The following is a 21,207-nucleotide window of genomic DNA, read 5'->3' as shown; positions in this document are numbered from 1 at the left end:
TCTAGGGTTTTAGGCACCTTCTTCTCTTCTAATGTCAGCTGTATGTCAGATAGCGCTGACCCCAGATCTGGGAGATTATATCGCCAGTCCATGGTTCCAGGAGTCCCACACAATCACTGCTGGGGACAGCTTTCGCTTGTCATTAACTGAACAGGCCGTGGTTGGTTCTGGAATGTACTGCTGTTGATAATGTACGGGAAATGTTTTTAGATACCCATGTAATTGAAATCTATTTGTTGTTGAAGATTGACTACAGTACTAAAGAAATATTTATAAAAACTGGCAAGGGACTCTTGGGTGGTTTAGTCAGGTAAGTGTCTGCCTTTTGCTCAGGTCATGGTCTTGGAGTCCCAGGATCGGTCTGCTAGTGGGCTCCCTGCTCCCCAGGGAGTCTGCCTCTTCCTCTCCCTCTGCCCCAGCCTGCCTGTTTCTGCTCACTCTTTCTGTCTCTGTCTCTCTCTCTCAAAAAATATATATAAAATCTTGAAGAAAAAAAAAAAAAAACTGCCCAGAAGATTAACTATAAGCCTCTTATGACTTATTCATAATTAATTTTTCCTTAAAAATTATTTATTTTATGATCTCTGAGCTTCAGTGAACTTTAAATCATTATAAGGAATGGCTAATACTTCTTTCTTTGATTTTTCATTAAACTAAAAAGATTAACTCATTGAAACATTTGCAATGTCTAACCTAGTAGAGCTATAACAATTCTCATTGTGTCTAATACTCATACTAATAGACACTATCATCTGGTAATTACACACTACAAATCCTAAATTCTTAGAGCAATAGCATCTGGTTTTCTGAAATGACCTGATAATGATACGAATAAAAATAAACAATGGCTCCAAACAGAGGCCTCACTTTTTAAAATGCAGATCCTTGGCCCTAATCCCCCAACCACTAAGACTGTCTCTATAGGTGGTCTCAGTCCTGCATATTGTAAAAAATTCTCTAAAATATGTAAATGTCAGCGTAATTATCAAGACAAACAAACAAACAAAATCCAGTCAGCTGGTCATAAATTTAGCCTATCATGTAATGTCACCATAGAATAAGCACTATGAGTGGGAAATAGTAACTCCTGTTTTAAAATAAAGTTATTGGGGTAGCTGAGTGATGGGTATTAAGAAGGGCATGTGTGGTGATGAGCAATGGGTATTATATGCAACTAATGACTCAATGAACACTGCATCAAAAACTAATAATATGGGGGTGCCTGGGTGGCTCAGAAGGTTATGCCTCTGCCTTCAGCTCAGGTCATGATCTCAGGGTCCTGAGATCCCGAATCAGGCTCTCTGTTTAGCAGGGAGCCTGCTTCCCCCTCTCTCTTTCTGCCTGCCTCTCTGCCTACTTGTGATCTCTCTGTCTCTGTCAAATAAGTAAATAAAAAAAAAAATCTCGAAAAAAAACACACTACTGAAATGTTGGCTAGCTAAACATAATAAAAAATAAATAAATAAAAATCAAGTTGTTGAATACACTAATTTGAAAAGATATATACACCTCTATGTTTACTCTTATTTACAATAGCCAAGATATGGAAACAACCCAAGTTTTTTCCATTTCCAAAGTATCCATTCGGTAGATGAATGGATAAGGAAATGTGGTATGTGTCTCTCTATATAGGTATGTCTCTATATAAAGAGATATACATACATATGCACACAATGAATATTACTCAGCCAAAAGAAAGGGATAAGATTGTGCCATTTGAGACAACATGGATGAACCTAGAGGGTATTGTGCTAAGTGAAATAAATCAGGTTGAGAAAGACAAATACCATATGATTTTACTCCTAAGTAGGATCTTTAAAAAAAAAAAAAAAAAAAAAAAAAAGACCCAAATCCCAAATGAATAAACAACCAAAACCAGAATCAAGACCTACAAATGCAGAGAACAAACTGATGGTTGCTAGATGGGAGGGGGATGGGAGGTTGGGTAAAATGGGTGAAGGGGAGCGGGAGCTATAGGCTTGCAGTTATGGAATGAGTATATCACAGGGATAAAAGGCACAGCATAGGGTATATAGTCAGCGATGTTTTGATCGCAATGTATGGGGACAGATGGTAGCTACACTTGTGGTGAACATAGCATATAATGTGCAAAGTTGTTGAGTCACTATGTTGTAAACCTGAAACTAATGTAACATTATGTGTCGACTATACCAAATAAATAAAATAAAATAAGTTACCTCCCACCCCCACCAATATTTTTAAAATTTCATGCAGAACGCTCCCAACACTGCTTTTGTCTGATACCGTTTCCTTCATAAGCCTCAAGTCCCTTATTTCACCATATAAGCACTGTCAGCAGCAAGCAGAAAGGTCTGTGCTCTCAGCTCCCCTCGCCACCTTTGCATGATCTGCCTTCCATTCTCAAAATCCACTTGTCGTGGGAGACACAGAGCTCCCCACGATACTGCTTTCTCTCTTTGTCCATCTCCCCACCTCATGCCTATTCCTTCACAGCCATCAAGACCACTGGAACCTGGTTCCCAATCTTTCTCTCCATACCGACTCCTCATTTATTTATTCATTCAAACATATTCGAGCTGTACCATATGTGAAGTACTGTATGAGGTGCTAGGCGGACATTATTGAAGGAAATAAAATCCCTGTTTGCAGGGAGCTTACAGGTCAGTGACAGGCCATAGAGGAAGGGGATATAGACGGGAACAGATATATACGTAACCTATCCAGTGGTGGTTAATGCTCTGAAGACAGGGGAGGTGAGCAGGCAATGTGTGATGAGGGTAGGTAGGGCAGAACAGAGAAGGCTATCCAAAAAGGGTGCATTCGGAGACTGAGTCAAGTATAAAAACAAACCTGGGGATGCCTGGAGGAAAAGCAAGTTAGGCTACGGGAGTCCAAAATGCAAAGGCCCTGAGGTGGGAGCACAACAGAGGAAAATGCTGGAGAGAAGTAAGTAAAGGAGAACAAGGCCGGAGATGGGATCAGAGAGGTAGGCAGAACCAGATGATGAATGAGGTAATAGGCGATGGTCAGCAATTCCAGGATTATTTAGAGACAGATGGGAACAGCAGACAGTTTGCAGCAGAGAAACAGCTTGTTCTGATGTAGGTTTTGAAGGGATCACTCTGACTCTTCTGTGAAAATGGCCTGTGTGTTGGGTGAGGGACTTACAGGCAGGGAAACCAGGTAAAAGACTACAGCCATCATCCGGGTGAGATGTGACAGGAGCTCATTCCAGGGTTGGAGGGGAGGAGGTGGTAAGCAGTGGTCAGAGCCCAGGTACATCTGAAGGTAGAACCGATAGGATTCATTGAGGGTTTGGAAGCAGGTGTAAGAAAAAGATGTGTTGAGGATGATTTTTGACGAAGTTTCTGTCTGGACCAAAAGAAAGGAGAGACTTGCTGCTTACTGAGATAAGGAGGACTGGGAAGCAGTAGATTTGAGAGGAAAATTAGGAGCTCAGTTTTGGCCATGCTGAGTTTGGGATGCCCTCTTAATGTCCAATTGGAGATCACTCTTGGTAACCTCAATATTACTGTGGTTGACCTGATATCCAGGATCAGAGCTGGCAATCCAAATGCTTTCTGGGGCCTAGCAGGAAACATAAGCATTGAAGCACGATAAGGAAAGGCAGGGACTACGACCAATCAGAGGGTACTTGCCCCATCTAAAGGGGAAGGCGCTTCTAAGCCCCGTGTGGTGTTGCCAATTCAGAATCTGGGCTCCAGTGTTCCTAGATCTTCCAATTTCTTTCTTTCTTTCTTTTTCCTTAAGATTTTATTTATTTATTTAACAGAGCAAGAGAGGGAAAATGAGAGCACAAGCAGTGGGGAGCAGCAGGCAGAGGGAGAAGCTGAACAGGAAGCCTGATGTGGGGATCCTGGGATCATGATCTGAGCCAAAGGCAGAGGCTTAACCCACTGAGCCACCCAGATCTTTCAATTTCTTAACAGAAAGAAGAATGTGGATGTTTAACCACCAAATCTTAGGAGAATAAAAAAAGTTCCACAATCTGCTAGATTCTAGAAGTGCTCAGTTAAAGTTCTAACAACAGGATTTATCAGTGTCCTTAATTTATTAATGTATATTGCAAAAAGAGATTGTGTTTAGCATTCCTCTTACTTGACAATAAAACTCTCTTTTCATACAACATCTCAAGGGGAAGCCTTTCTTTGGCAGATATGCTTGGAAGTACTGATTTATGTATAAGTTCTAGATGTCTTAATCAACCCCTCTATTTTCTTTGTGAAAAATTTAGGGCATCTATTTCTTGCAGTTTAAGAAATATAGTTGATCTCTCTCTGTTTCTGTCTCTTTCTCTCTCTCTCTCCCTCACACACACACACACACAGCTAATTTTGTTAGATGTTCTAACATTGGCTATCAGTCTGGAATGAAATGTAAATGGAGCAATTACTGAAGGCTTCCAACTTGTTAAGTACTAAGTGGAGTCCTGACCCTCTCGTGCTGATGAAGAAACATTTCGTGAAATCACAGGGGCACTGAATCACTTCAACTCCCAGCTCCTCTTCCTCTTTCACCTGTTGTGCTACAGAATTTGGCCACAGGAAGGATGGGCCAATTACTACTATGCGCTTGGCAGATGTTCTTTGTTTTATGTAATCTATGAGGAAGGAAGAAGAGAGAGGACATCTTGCCATCTGGGATGGCAAGTTTGTAATAAGAAGACCAGACTGATGCCATTGCAGGTCTTTAAAAATATCCTCTAGGATATATTAAAATATTTGAGGTGCAAGGCTTGTCTCTAAAGAATTAGAGCATGTCATCAGTTTGCTCACAAAACAGGTGAGGAGGGTGCCTGGGTGGCTCACTTGATTAAGCGACTGCCTTCAGCTCAGGTCATAACCCACATAACCATGATGTGGATTGAGTCCCACATTGGACTCCCTGCTCAGCGGGGAGTCTGCTTCTCCCTCTGACCCTCCCCCCTCCGGATGCTCTCTTTTTCTCTCTCAAATAAATAAAATCTTAAAAAAAAAAAAGCAGTTGAGATCAGTACATAAAAAGGTAAACAATGGAAACATGTCAAGTGCTGCCAGAAAGTTCTGTGAAAGTTCAGAGAAGGGAGAGGGCAACATGGGGTTGAGTGGTCAGTGAAAGTTCCCATGAGCCAATCCTTGAAGCCCAGAGACAGGGATGGGGCAGTTTGAGGAATGATGCACAGACAAGACTGTATGGTATGGGAGGTTGGATCAGATCACGGAGATCATGGGACACCAAGGAAGGAAATCTGGCCTTAATTGTGTTGGCAAACAAGAATCTTTGAAGGGTTCTGAGAATGAATCTGCCATAGTAAGGAAATTTGATCTCACAAGGCAGTAAGGGAGACAGTGAGGCCAGAGAACCGCGGAAGGTACTGAGGTGATAGGAGTCTGGGCTAGTGAGTAGACAGTGGAAACAGAAAGAAGTAGTCACATTATGAAGAGGAAATAATGAAATCTGTCAGCCTACTGAATGTGGGAGGGTCAAAGGAGAAAGGATGGCTTGGACCCTGGGTCCGTGAGAGAATGATTATCCTCAGAGCAAACGGACCTGTATGTATTAATTTTAGATGTACATCTAAATTTTACATCTACGTAGAAATGCCCAATCGATTAATTAGTGATCTAGAACGAGACCTTGGTAAGGACAAGTAAACAGTGTGCATTAAGGTATCAATGTATTCTCCGCTATGTGCAGATCATTTACTTACATGATCCCCTTATGAGGAATAGGATGGACTCGATTTGCATCAATGTCCATCAAATCAGGAGAACGGTAACATTTGAGGAAGACTAATTTATCACCCTTTCCCCCCATCCCTTCACTAGGAAAACAGTCACACACAATAATAGTACATATAAAAGCCACTGCATCATAGGATACCACAGGATCACTCAAAAATTCCGATTTCCACCAGTTAATACTGGATGCTAGGAAGTGATGGAGACAGGGAGGGAGAAACAGAACTCTAATTGTTCTCTATTCGCTCCCCTGAGAGAGATGAACCAACACCAAACAGGAGGCAGGAAGAAGCAGAGAAGAGAGTATTAGGGAGAGTTTGAACCCACTGAGATAAACAGAAACTAAAGTAAACCCTCCTTAACGAATAATGACCTTTTGAACATTGTCTTGGTTTACAGACACACTGTTTTATTCTTATCACAAGACCGTTCATTCACGAGGCAGCCAGGAGTCACGTCTTCTACCTTCAGACTCCCTCTGCAGACCAGGGTCTCGGTTTCTCCCCGTTGTTTTGCATGGGAGCCCCAGAGCTCAGGTGCAACAGGCCGCCCCACAATGCACGACAAATGTTTCCACAGCCATCATCCATCTTTTCCATTTGCCACAATTCTCCGGGGTGATCTGGGTCAATTCCATCCTTGCCTCAGCAGCTGGGATGGCCAGGCTGCTTAAAGTGTCTTTCGGTTGCAACGCCCAGGGCAAAGGAGAAAGGGAGAAGCCATAACAAGAAAGGACAGGGAGGCAGGTGAAGGATAATCTGAAATTTCAGACTTAGAAAACCTCTCAGCATATAGCTGCTATTTACTATAAATGTGTTTTCATTCACGGTACTTTCACTTTCTTTTTCTATATGAATGCAACACAATAAACATTTTAACTGTGTGTAGTCATAAATTTAGTTAATGGTATAACTGCTTCTAGTGAAGGAAAGACGTCCTGTTTGAACTCTAGAACAAAGGACACCAGTGTCCAAAATACTGGTAGCAGAGATATCTGCCTTAGAATCCTTAGAACCTGGGGAAAATATACATGTAAGGATTCTCTGATTATTACAGATAACCCAGCAATCTCTTGCTAGAAATGGGAGGAGCGTGGAGAGGGTCAGCAGACTGAGGCCTCCCTAAGGGAACGCCTCAGCAGTGCATCCCCACCATCTAGAAGAATGAAGTCACATAGGGATTGGCTGTCTCAAGACCCACGTCTACACTATGGACTATGAAATAACTGAAGTTCATAGTTCTGGAAACTAGGCAATATACCTTCAACACATAAAACAGGGAGGGAAAGCACTGCAAGAATGATTTACTAAGCAAATGTCCCTCAAAACGAACATTTTTATAAATAGTTCACTAAACCTGCTTACTGTAAATTTCCAGTTACACCACAAAAAAATCCCATCAGGAGATTTTGTCATAATGGCCAACAGCAATACTCAAACAACAACCTGTTTTGACCATGAAGACAATTCACACAGCCCTGGCAGGTAAAACAGCTCCTGAGGTAGTAACGAGGTAACTCTATACACAAAAATAAGGGACAGAATTGTTTCCACGGGATTAAACAATTATTTATTAACAATAACAGTAATTATTTTATTAACAATAATTTATTTTCTCTACTGATTCTACTCATTAGCAGAGCCCCCCCTGCTCTTAATTCTCTGATATTATGATTTTACTTGTTTCCTAATGCCTGAATCTGTCACCACATTTCGTGAAACACCCAACAGAAGTTCGTGCTGAGAAGGCCAGTGAGAGACTTGTAGGAAGAAGACCTTGTGCAGGCTCACACACCTCCTCCCCCTCCATGAATAAAGAGGGAGAGCGGAGAGTTCAAGTTTCTGAAGGTGCTCTCACTCTTCAGGTGCACAGTGAAGAGGAAAGCAGGGCTTCCCCAGCCACCCCTCCTGGTGGTCTACACTCTAAAAAAGGATCCTAAACAACAGAAAAACAAGAGCAGGGTCTTCATGGCATCATCAGGTAGACCTACAGAGTTTTCCTGTGGAATAAAACTCTTCACAACAATATTTCAGAATTAATTAGCGAGCCCTTCATATCCTAACAGTATTGTATTTGCAAAAAATTAAAAAATGCACTTGGTACTGTTCTCTTACCTGCCGACTGTCCCTATGGGAGGATGTTGAAGAAGAGGCACTTCTATGGGTCGGAGTGGAGGTTTTATGAGCAGGGGATATGCCCTTCTCGTCTGAACTCATAGCTGCAGTTAGAGTCTAGTTGTACGCACTTAAGACCATCCCAAGTGTGTCTCAAATTTGCAGACAAAGAAATAGATGATTTTTCAGCTTTAGTTCCATTTCATGAATCAGGCTTGATCAGAAAAGAGAAGGCAAATAATGAAGGTGTCCAAAATACCTAAAAGCAAAACAAACAAACAAAACCTCATATAATTAAAATACAAACAAAAAACCATTGTATGTAGGAAAAAGTACCAAAATGTTAGGGAAAGGAAGAACTCTAACATACTAGGAAGTATTATTTCTTCTGCTAGATTTTAAGGCAGAGGCTAAAAGTGTTAATATGAAATAAATGTCAACAAGGAAAATGGAAAGAAACCATACGCTAAGTCAAATTCTTCCCTCACATTCTCTCTGTTTTAAAGCAGATTACAATGTTGTGTTCTGGACCCTCATGCCAAAGTGTATCAGTTTCCTCCCCTGGAAGTTCAATTCCCTGCCCAGTGGCTTATAAAAAGAGCTCAGCCCACGTCTGTCTTCAGTTGAGTACAGTCAAGTCATGTATATGAGGGTTAAATCCAACACAAAACAGACACAAAGGGCAAAAGTGTTCATGCATTTTCTGTATTGTGTGATCAAGCATTTAGGAAAGATCAAGAATACATTTACTCACAGTTATTTGCATCTCAACATATGGTTTTCAAAGCAATGACCAACAGGCTCTCAAGAATCTACCGACGGGGGTGCCTGGGTGGCTCAGTGGGTTAAGCCTCTGCCTTTGGCTCTGGTCATGATCTCAGAGTCCTGGAATCGAGCCCCGCATTGGGCTCTCTGCTCCGTGGAGAGCCTGCTTCCTCCTCTCTCTCTGCCTGCCTCTCTGCCTACTTGTGATCTCTGTCTGTCAAATAAATAAATAAAATCTTTAAAAACACAAAACAAAAAAACCCAAAAGCATTTACTGACGGATGGGCACATTCTGAAACTGGGGTAACACTTAGAATTGCTTCATTTAGCCACAGCCAAGAGCCACTTCGTTTTTCACTTGGATACACGTAAGGAAAGCCTGAACTGTAAGTGCTAGGACCCAAAACTTGTGTCTGAGAGAAGCATTGTTCAACTGGCAACATAGATCACTAAAAAAGGGGGTTTTTTAAAGGTAAGCATGACAGTGTCGGATGAGAAGCTTACCCAACTATCTGTGACCCACAGACTGACCACTAAAGCAGTCCGCTTTTCCAAGAAGACAGCAAGACCAAATTCTAGCCCCCATCTTAATGATAATACTCCTTGAAGGAAGTACTGAACACTTGGGTAAGTACAACAGCACAGTTTGGAAGAAAAAGTTCCCGGCAATGATCAGAAAGCAATCTTAAGGCTAAAGAAAAGTGAGACCTGAACTTCAGTCCAGAGGAAGAGACAGCCAATCAAAAAATCACAAAAGAGTAAAGATGGAGGAAGATACATGGCGAGAGAAACTCACTGGATCTGGAAGTCAGAGGTATTCCTGATCAAGTGGGTCTGAGCTGAGGTCTGAAGGATGACCAGGAGTTAATCAGGTCCTGGGGTGGGTGTCCAGCCTGACGTGATCAAGGAATTAGGGCTGGTCGTCATGATTAGAGCGGCATGGTGGGTCAGAGAGAGGCAGACGCCAGTCCCCGTGGGGCCTTGTCAGCCATGTTCAGCATATCAATTTTTATCGTGAGCATAAGAAGCCATAAAGGAGTGTGGTCTAACCAGATTTCTGTGTTTAAAAGGATACCTTGACAGACATGAGGAGAACCAAACTGGGGAAATAAAGAAGGTGAGGGAAGCCCAATCAGGAAGCAAGAGATGATGGTTAGAGAGGTGATGGGAAATTGGGCATCCAGTCTGGGCAACTGTAACTGAATTTGAAGGAGCGGGGGAGGGAGAGCGGAGGGGAAGTCAAGGAGAAGGCAGAGTTGAGGAGGCCTCCTGGGTTTCCAGTATTCTGAGCCAGGGCTGGCCAAAAGAAATCCGGGATTGACAGAAAGTCCCGAGTACAGTTTGACCTGTTGAGTTTCAGGTATAACTGAGGCATTTGAATGGTGACAAACACTTGGAAATAGAGTTCCAGAGCTCAGAGTAATTTAGGCTGTTGACAAATGTTTAATAGGTTATATTACCAAGATAAATATATTGTATGATTTATGTATAGATCATGTAAACTCTGCAAGTGCGACTAAATTTTATACAGGTCTGAAATAGTTGCATTTTCTAAATCTGCAACATTATGTTCATGGGTTATCAATGAATTAACCCTGAATGTGTTAATCAGGATTTTAATGGTCACCTGGCAACAGAGAATATTCAAGAGAACAGTCCAATAAATTATATTATATCATAAAATTATATTACTATATCAAATCATTATAAAATATCAATATATATAAATATAAATAATATTAATATAAATAAAATATCTTATCAATATATTAATATATCATTACTATATTACTATAATGACTATATATTATAGTATAATAACTATATAACTATAGTATATAGTATATAACTATATAACTATAGTATAATAACTATAATAACTATATATTACTATAATAACTTTACTATATTAATATATTATTTGTTGATTGTAATATATGACATAAATGTTAATATAATATATTAATATATAATAAATTAATGAATAATATTGATATAATAATGTCTTATTATATTAAATTATAGGGGCGCCTGGGTGGCTCAATGGTTTAAGCTGCTGCCTTCGGCTCAGGTCATGATCTCAGGGTCCTGGGATCGAGTCCCGCATCGGGCTCTCTGCTCAGCAGGGAGCCTGCTTCCTCCTCTCTCTCTGCCTGCCTCTCTGCCTACTTGTGATCTCTCTCTGTGTCAAATAAATAAAATCTTTAAAAAAAAAAAAAAAAGATTTCAACTCCATCGTCACCACCACTTAGCTCCAAAACTGTAAAATTTTCTCTTGAAACAAAACTGGTCTTTGCATTAATAGAAAGATAAAGAGCTGCAGTGCTCTTGCATCGGCTGGCAATCAGGTCCACTGAGTATTGCTATACGGCAGTAAGAAGCTGACATTTGACAGATGATCATCTAATTCTTTTATTACGTGAAGGGAGTCTAATGAGTGTGAGTAAGATTTCTCAAGCCAAGCTCTGATACCAGCAAACAGAAAGCAAGAACACTGCTCAGGTCCTTGATTTGAAGTACTTTCTGGTCCAAGACATTGTACAAGATGTAGACACTTGAGGTAAGAGCATGGAGGTTCTGCGATGTGTTCAAGTGGCCCCAAGGGATGAGGCTGAAACAATCAAACCTATTAGACTATTATCCATTTGGAAGTAAATTCAATCCACACCACATCAAGAGCCAACATTTCCTCTTTTGAACTTTTTTTTCTGAACCACAGCCAACACCCAACTGCACTTTCCCCATTAACACCAATGCTAACACCTTAGTTCTTGCTTTAATTTAAAAGGACATTTTCAGGGTCGCCTGTTTACGATGACAGGGCAACATTTTGGTTGAATGACAATGATGAAAATCTTGAATAATATCAAGAATGAAGAAAAGGCAATTATGAGGACTTAATTCATTCCAGGAATAATTTTTTACATTATTGTTGTGTCTATTAATTTCTGAATTTTTTTAACAATGAGGATTTCAAGTGCCTAACGTTGATTAAGATGATCTCTAAAGATCACCCCAATCCGATTATCAATCAAGTGTTTGATCAAGTGAGTAAGTTACACCTACTCTTTACTTTTAGAGTGTAAGAATTAGTGTGACATTAAAAATAATTATTTCGGGGTGCTGGGTGGCTCAGGGGGTTAAAGCCTCTGTCTTTGGCTCAGGTCATGATCCCAGGGTCCTGGGATTGAGCCCACGTCTGGCTCTCTGCTCAGCAGGGAGCCTGCTTCCTCCTCCCTCTCTGCCTGCCTCTCTGCCTACTAGAGATCTCTGTCAAATAAATAAATAAAATCTTTAAAAAAAAACAAAAAATAGTAATTATTTCATCTCTATCAAAGCACATGTTCATAAATTGTCCAAACAAAATCCTAAGACAAGGATTTGATTTTATTTTTTTGAAAGACCATAGATTTTTTTTTTTTTGTTTATTTACAGCATAACAGTGTTCATTGTTTTGGCATCACACCCAGTGCTCCATGCAGTACGTGCCCTCCCTATTACCTACCACCTGGTTCCTCAACCTCCAACTCCCCCGCCCCTTCAAAACCCTCTGGTTGTTTTTCAGAGTCCATAGTCTCTCATGGTTCATCTCCCCTTCCAGTTTCCCTCAACTCCCTCTCCTCTCCATCTCCCCATGTCCTCTGTGTTCTTTGTTATGCTCCACAAATAAGTGAGACCATATGATACTTGACTCTCTCTGCTTGACTTATTTCGCTCAGCATAATCTCTTCCAGTCCCGTCCATGTTGCTACAAAAGTTGGGTATTCATCCTTTCTGATGGAGGCATAATACTCCATCGTGTATATGGACCACATCTTCCTTATCCATTCGTCCGCTGAAGGGCATCTTGGTTCTTTCCACAGTTTGGCGACCGTAGCCATTGCTGCAATAAACATTGGGGTACAGATGGCCCTTCTTTTCACTACATCTGTATCTTTGGGGTAAATACCCAGCAGTGCAATTGCAGGGTCATAGGGAAGCTCTATTCTTAATTTTTTCAGGAATCTCCACACTGTTTTCCAAAGTGGCTGCACTAACTTGCATTCCCACCAACAGTGGAAGAGGGTTCCCCTTTCTCCACATCCTCTCCAACACACATTGTTTCCTGTCTTGCTAATTTTGGCCATTCTAACTGGTGTCAGGTGGTATCTCAATGTGGTTTTAATTTGAATCTCCCTGATGGCTAGTGATGATGAACATTTTTTCATGTGTCTGATAGCCATTTGTATGTCTTCGTTGGAGAAGTGCCTGTTCATAACTTCTGCCCATTTTTTAATATGATTATCTGTTTTGTGTGTGTTGAGTTTGAGAAGTTCTTTATAGATCCTGGATATCAACCTTTTGTCTGTACTGTCATTTGCAAATATCTTCTCCCATTCCGTGGGTTGCCTTTTTGTTTTGTTGACTGTTTCCTTTGCTGTGCAGAAGCTTTTGATCTTGATGAAGTCCGAAAAGTTCATTTTTGCTTTTGTTTCCTTGGCCTTTGGAGACATATCTTTTTTTTTTTTTAAAGATTTTATTTATTTATTTGACAGAGAGAGATCACAAGTAGACAGAGAGGCAGGCAGAGAGAGAGACAGAGGGAAGCAGGCTCCCTGCTGAGCAGAGAGCCCCATGCGGGACTCGATCCCAGAACCCTGAGATCATGACCTGAGCCGAAGGCAGCGGCTTAACCCACTGAGCCACCCAGGCGCCCTTTGGAGACATATCTTGAAAGAAGTTGCTGTGGCTGATATCAAAGAGGTTACTGCCTATGTTCTCCTCTAGGATTCTGATAGATTCCTGTCTCACGTTGAGGTCTTTTATCCATTTTGAGTTTATCTTTGTGTACGGTGTAAGAGAATGGTCGAGTTTCATTCTTCTACATATCGCTGTCCAGTTTTCCCAGCACCATTTATTGAAGAGACTGTCTTTTTTCCATTGAATATTTTTTCCTGTTTTGTCGAAGATTATTTCACCATAGAGTTGAGGGTCCATATCTGGGCTCTCCACTCTGTTCCACTGGTCTATGTGTCTGTTTTTATGCCAGTACCATGCTGTCTTGGTGATCACAGCTTTGTAGTAAAGCTTGAAATTGGGTAACGTGATGCCGCCAGTTTTGTTTTTGTTTTTCAACATTTTCTTAGCAATTCGGGGTCTCTTCTGATTCCATACAAATTTCAGGATTATTTGCTCCAGCTCTTTGAAAAATACCGGTGGAATTTTGATCAGAATGGCATTAAAAGTATAGATTGCTCTAGGAAGTATAGACATTTTAACAATGTTTATTCTTCCAACCCAAGAGCATGGAACGGTCTTCCATCTTTTTGTGTCTTCTTCAATTTCTTTCATGAGTGTTCTGTAGTTTCTCGAGTACAGATCCTTTACCTCTTTTGGTTAGGTTTATGCCCAGGTATCTTATGGTTCTTGGTGCTATAGTAAATGGAATCGATTCTCCAATTTCCCTTTCTGTATTTTTCATTGTTAGTGTATAAGAAAGCCACTGATTTCTGTACATTGACTTTCTATCCTGCCACATTACTGAATTGCTGTATGAGTTCTAGTAGTTTGGGGGTGGAGTCTTTGGGGTTTTCCATATAAAGAATCATGTCATCTGCGAAGAGAGAGAGTTTGACTTCTTCCTTGCCAATTTGGATACCTTTTATTTCTCTTTGTTGTCTGATTGCCTTTGCTAGAACTTCTAACACTATGTTGAACAAGAGTGGTGAGAGTGGGCATCCTTGTCGTGTTCCTGATCTCAACGGGAAGGCTGCAAGCTTTTTCCCATTGAGGATGATATTTGCTGTGGGTCTTTCATAGATAGATTTTATGAAGTTCAGGAATGTTCCCTCTATCCCTATACTTTGAAGCGTTTTCATCAGGAACAGATGCTGGATTTTGTCAAATGCTTTTTCTGCATCCATTGAGAGGACCATGTGGTTCTTCTCTCTTCTCTTATTGATTTGTTCTATCACATTGATTGATTTGCGAATGTTGAACCAACCTTGCAACCCAGGGATGAATCCCACCTGGTCATGGTGGATAATCTTTTTAATGTGCTGCTGGATCCTGTTTGCTAGGATCTTGTTGAGAATCTTTGCATCCATATTCATCAGTGATATTGGTCTGAAATTCTCCTTTTTGGTAGGGTCTTTGCCTGGTTTGGGGATCAGGGTCATGCTGGCTTCATAAAAAGAGTCTGGAAGTTTTCCTTCTGCTTCAATTTTTTGGAACAGCTTCAGGAGAATTGGGGTTATTTCTTCTTTGAAAGTTTGGTAGAATTCCCCAGGGAATCCGTCAGGTCCTGGGCTCTTGTTTTTTGGGAGGTTTTTGATCACTGCTTCAATCTCGTTACTAGACATCGGTTTATTCAGGTTGTCAATTTCTTCCTGGTTCAATTTTGGGAGTTTGTAGTTTTCCAGGAATGCATCCATTTCATCTAGGTTGCTTAGCTTATTGGCATATAACTGTTGGTAATAATTTCTGATGATTGTTTCTATTTCCTTGGTGTTAGTTGTGATCTCTCCCTTTTCATTCATAATTTTATTAATTTGGGCTTTCTCTCTTTTCTTTTGGATTAGTGTGGCCAATGGTTTATCAATCTTATTGATTCTTTCAAAAAACCAGCTTCTAGTTTCATTGATACGTTCTACTGTATCTCTTGTTTCTACCTCATTGATCTCTGCTCTAATCTTGATTATTTCCCTTCTAGCATGTGGAGTTGGTTTGATTTATTGTTGATTCTCCAGTTCTTTAAGGTGTAGAGACAGCTGGTGTATTCTGGATTTTTCAATTTTTTTGAGGGAGGCTTGGATGGCTATGTATTTCCCCCTTAGAACCGCCTTTGCTGTATCCCATAGGTTTTGGACCGAAGTGTCTTCATTCTCATTGGTTTCCATGCATTGTTTAAGTTCATCTTTGATCTCCTGGTTGATCCAAGCATTCTTAAGCAAGGTGGTCTTTAGCTTCCAGGTGTTTGAGTTCCTTCTGAACTTTTCCTTGTGATTGAGTTCCAGTTTCAAAGCATTGTGATCTGAGAATATGCAGGGAATAATGTCAGTCTTTTGGTATTGGTTGATTCCTGCTTTGTGACCCAGTATGTGGTCTATTCTGGAGAAGGTTCCATGTGCACTTGAGAAGAATGAGTATTCTGTTGTTTTAGGGTGGAATGTTCTGTATATGTCTATGAGATCCATCTGGTCCAATGTTTCATTCAATGCTCTTATTTCTTTATTAATTTTCTGCTTCGATGATCTGTCTATTTCTGAGAGAGGCATATTAAGATCTCCTACTATTATTGTATTCATATCAATATGACTCTTTATCTTGATTAATAGTTTTCTTATGTAATTGGGTGCTCCCATATTGGGGGCATAGATATTCACAATTGTTAGATCATTTTGGCGGATAGTCCCTTTAAGAATTATGTAGTGTCCTTCTGTATCTCTGACTACAGTCTTTAGTTTAAAATCTAATTTATCTGATATGAGGATCGCTACCCTGGCCGCCTTTTGAGGCCCATTGGCATGAAAGATGCTTCTCCATCCCTTCACTTTCAGTCTGGGTGTATCCTTAGGTTCAAAATGGGTCTCTTGTAGACAACATATGGATGGGTCCTGTCATTTAATCCAATCTGCAACTCTGTGTCATTTTATGGGCGCATTTAGGTCATTCACATTGAGAGTGATTATTGAGAGATAGGTTTTTATTGGCTTCGTGTTGCCTTTGAAGTCTTTCTGTCTGTAGATTGTTTCTATACTTCTGTTCAATGATATTCTTAGGATTTTTTCTCTTTTATAGGACCCCCCTTAATATTTCCTGCAGTGTCGGCTTGGTGGTTGCATAGTCTTTTAAGCCTTGCAGGTCTTGGAAACTCTTTATCTCTCCATCCATTTTAAATGTCAGTCTTGCTGGATAGAGTATTCTTGGTTGCATGTTCTTCTCATTTAGTACTCTGAATATATTTTGCCAGCCCTTCCTGGCTTGCCAGGTCTCTGTGGAAAGATCTGATGTTATTCTAATGGGCTTTCCTCTGTATGTAAGGAGCTTCTTTGTCCTAGCTGCTTTTAAGAGGGTCTCTCTTGAAACATAATTCCTCATTCTAACTATAAGGTGTCGTGAGGACTTTCGAGAATCTAAAATCTTGGGAGGAAATCTCTCTGCCTCTAATACATGAACGTTGTTTCCATCGTGAGATTGGGAAAATTTTCATAGACAACTTCTTCCACTATATCTTCTAGACTTCTTTCTTTTTCCTCCCCTTCAGGGATTCCAATAATTCTGACGCTGGAACGTTTCATGGCATCGTTTATTTCCCTGATTCTGTTTTCGTGGCTTCTGAGCTGTTTGTTCCAGGCCTCCTCCTGATCCTTTCTCTCTATCTGTTTGTCCTCCAGATCACTAATTCTATCTTCTGTCTCAGTTACCCTAGCTTTTAGAGAATTTATATTAGATTGGAACTCATTGAGAGCATTTTGAACATCATCCCTGGTGGCTGAAAGACCATAGATTTTAAAGCCTATACCAACATAATTCCTAAACTTAATGAGAAAAATACTGTTTCTGAAAGTAACAGCAATACAAGAGCTGAACATCTAATTTTCCTGTCTCCTTCCCCATTCATATTAGTGGGATCACTACAATCGCTTTAAAAAGTACTCAGTTGCATTTACACTGAGTGACATAAAATTCAGATTTATGACCCAGAGACCTAACTAAAGCCTGAGGTGGCAGGGAAGACTTCTAGAAGCTGCTGTTCACAAGCACCATAAATTGCATGTGTTCATCTGAAATTGAACTGAGATGAAACACCTGGAACCTGACTATGTAGGCTAGGCTAAGTTGTGACATGGTAATATATAACCCCCAAATCTCAAGGGCTTTCAAGAAATGTCTCATTTACGTGTCCTTTAGAGGTCAGCTGTTCCCCCATTCTATATCCTCTTCATTCCAGGTTTTAAGAGTAACTCCCACGTGACAAGGGAAAACAGCCATGGTGGCACCATGAGATAGTTCTTAAAGTGTTTGCTTGCAGGTGACACATGTTACTTTCACTCACATCTCATTGGCCAAAGCAGGCCAAACTGAGTTTGATGATGCATGGAAGTAAAACGCATCCAGTATAAGGGAACAAATACTTAGGATCAATAATCTACTATATTCACCATAGGAAAAGATTAAAAGCTCATATGATAATATTGAAACGGACTCCAGTTTCATCACCTAGAAATAACCCCAGTTAACATTTGATTCTGCTTTAACCAAAGTGGGAAAAGAATGTCCACTCTATCTGGAAGACACTCTTCAACCAACAATATACTGGTAACAGTCTTCTTTGTGAACAAAGGACCGTCAGTATTATGGCTCTGAATCACTACATATAAGACCACTACACAGCTATACGTGATCCATTTGACCATGCTTCTACTGGGACATTTAGGTTGTATTCCATGTATCTTGAAACAATGAGATTTATCACAGAAGAGTTCCTAATAACTCTGTTTGCTTTAGATTATTATAAAAATGACCCTCTTTGTTCATTTCAATAGTTTTTTTTTGCTTTATTTGATATCATCTGTTCTCCTTCTGTTTGCAAGTGATTCATGCAATTTGTACATCCTTTTACATTGAAACATTCTGTATCATTTTGTTTTATCTATTCCTTCCTTAATGATCCCAATATTAATGACTTTTTCCCATTTCCATTTAGTGTTATAACTAATAGTTGGATTTATCTCTGCCATATCATGTTATACTTTCTATTTTATGGTTCTTCTGTTTCCTTTGATGCTTGATGGCTTTTCCTTATAATATGGATTTTAACATGGTTTTAATTGAGTTTTATATTTGATCTTAATGTGAAAGATAAAATTCTGCTTGTAATGTTCTGTTTCCCTTCAAATTGCTCTAAGTCCTGTCAGAACCCACAGTCTGCAAGTGAGAGAGTCAAGAGTAAAATGCTATCCTTCTAGTCTCCCTTGCAATGTAAGACCTTCCCCACCCTATCCCAAATCAAAATTATATCTTCCCAGTCATTTTCCCAATCTTGGTGACTTAACTGGGAGTTTCAGAGAATTACACTTCGCATTCTAACACAACTGGGAGGAAATGATACCACTTTTTTCTGGGTAAGGCCAACTAAGGTCTCCAAGTATGAGGACAGATTATAAGAATGAATTCTGCCCTTTCTTGAACAGTCTCCTTTTCTGCAAGAGCAGCTGAGGTTTGTCATAATCAAGACCTTGCTCAATCAAGATTTTCCTCAACTTGAGAAACTGCCTTCATAAAATTAGGTCTAGTTTTGACATTAGATTCTGTTTTAATTTAGTGTTTGGGTTGTTGATTGTCTTTTTCAATATTTGCCTATTTACAGATGTTAGATGATCCCAAGCAGGAGTCACAGGGGAGAGCATTCCTGTTATCAACTGATCTTATCAATGCAATGTCACTGTACTGCTGGGTGGAATAAATTCATTTTCTATCAGGATCATCACCAGAGCAATGAATGCCTATCTCATTATATATTATAGTCATTATGATATCATTATATATTCAAGTTTTTTTTTCCTTAGAGAGGGTAGGGAATCTTTTAATTTTCTATAGTCATTAACCCCCCAAAAGAAAAAGAAAATCAAGGACTGCTTTCATAAAGATAAGGCATGTCTTCTAAAAAAGATGGTGGTGTAAGATTTGATAACGATTTTCCTAGCAAATGACTAAAAAGCGGAGCTAAGGGATTTTTTTTTTAAAAAAGAAAAAGATCACTAAAGAATAGTGGCCACTACATGCCATAAAACGTGGACTCACAACCAAACCAGTATGTATGAAACCCGATATACAACTCCCTTCTTAAGACAGTCAAGTGGTGTGGTAAGAAGAAAGTCTGGCAAACTCCACCAGTTTCCCCTAGATTAGTGAGGCAAGGACAAAGAAGCACAGGGACAGGCCTCACCACTGACTCATAGCTTTCTGAGGCCATGGAGGAACAGCATTCCTGACACACAAGCACTGGCCTGCCTGGCCCTTTTCTGCTTTCCGTGGTCTTGGCTTCCAAACAGCATGGTGGACATGTCCCTAACGACGCCCAAAATATAGCCTGCCCCCGGTCCTCGGCCAACCCGTCATTTACCAAACTAAGTAGGAAAAAAGCGCACAAACAGACAAGTTCTCTGATTGTGACTGCTGAAGACTGGTCACTCTCCACCCTCCGAAGATCCTTTACTAAGGAAATGAGTAAGACCGACCTACATTCTACCTCACTTAGCCCTCTAGGGGGAGTTTTCAGAGGGTCTGAATGCTAATCAAGTAAACATGAAGGGAGCCAAGGATAACTGGCCCAGATATTTGTGACAAGGAGCAGATTTCACATAAAGAAAAGCAAAGTTAAAAAAAAAAAAAAGATGTGTGTGTGTGAAACAATATGAAAAATTATTCCCCCAATAGGAGAGCAAATTATTCCGTGCAAGAGATGATTAGAGGGCTAATCTGGAATGTTAATCCTAGCAATAGAGAGGGTAGCTTTAGAGCACCACTGCTTTCATACTTTCACAAATTAAAAAAAAAAAAAAAAAGCCTCTGAATAAGAAATAAGACAGGATGAGATGCAATGGTAACCGGCAAAGGTAAGAAAAATTAAGGAAACAAAAGGTTGGGGCCTCTGCCTGGCTCGGGTCGTGTCCTGGGATCAGCCTCGTATGGGGCTCTCTGCTCGGCAGGGAGCCTGCTTCCCTTCCTCTCTCTCTGCCTGTCTCTGCCTGCTTGTGGTCTCTGTCTGTCAAATAAATAAATAAAATCTTAAAAAAAAAGTAATTAAAATGGCATTAATGAAGCATCAAATGATTCCCCAGAAAAATCTAGTCAACAGATAGGTTAAAAAGATCAAGTTGAAGAAATCACTTTGCAAACAGAAAAAAGGGCAGGACAAGTTAACAGATAATGGAACCTGAATCTACAGACATGAATAGCCCTGAACACAACCATTGAAAAAGAAAAGAAATAATGTTCAAAAATATTTCTGAACACAAGGAAGGCTTCGACTTGGAAAATTAATCTTTAATAATAAAAGCAAATATCTGGGGCTCCTGGGTGGCTCAGTGGGTTAAGCCTCGCCTTCGCCTTAGGTCATGATCTCAAGCCCCACATCAGGCTCTCTGCTCAGCAGGGAGCCTGCTTCTTCCCCTCTCCCTCTGCCTGTCTCTCTGCTTACTTGTGATCTCTGTCAAATAAATAAATAAAATCTTTTTTTAAAAAAATGAACTAAGAATATACAAAATAAGGTAATAAAAATATTTAGAAATGTAGAACATAGCTAAAGCCATGAAGAAAGGAAAATTTATGGTCTTAATCATTTGCATTACTAAACACAAAAGAATAAAAACAAATGCACTAAGTTTATAATTCATGAAATTAGAAAAGCCAAATATAGGGAAAATATAAATAAATGTCTTGGCTTTATTGACTTATTTTACATTATTTATTTATTTATATGTTCATTTCTAAATATGTAGAAAAAATATACAGAATGAAGGTCATAAAAAATATATAACCAAGGAATAGAAGACACTAAGTTATTAGATAATTGTAGCAATCTATACGTAACTAAAAGTGATAACTATTCAAAAGCTAAA

The 21,207-nt window shown here is 39.9% G+C and overlaps 1 protein-coding gene across 7 annotated transcripts in view; it reads right to left on the bottom strand.

The window, feature by feature from the left end:
• The window catches only part of OSBPL6 (oxysterol binding protein like 6), a 210,804-nt gene that overhangs the window by 78,415 nt on the left and 111,182 nt on the right, over positions 1 to 21,207 (bottom strand). For all 7 annotated transcript variants that reach the window (XM_046019019.1, XM_046019015.1, XM_046019016.1 and 4 more), the window contains exon 3: positions 7,838 to 8,096. In XM_046019019.1, coding sequence (XP_045874975.1) covers positions 7,838 to 7,939 — 102 coding nt within the window. In that variant the 5' untranslated portion in view covers positions 7,940 to 8,096. The remainder of the gene's footprint in view (positions 1 to 7,837; positions 8,097 to 21,207) is intronic.

This window comes from Meles meles, chromosome 9 (assembly GCF_922984935.1).
Source record: "Meles meles chromosome 9, mMelMel3.1 paternal haplotype, whole genome shotgun sequence".
In the NCBI taxonomy this organism is placed as follows: Eukaryota; Metazoa; Chordata; class Mammalia; order Carnivora; family Mustelidae; genus Meles; species Meles meles.
This window is presented reverse-complemented; position numbering and strand designations above follow the sequence as displayed.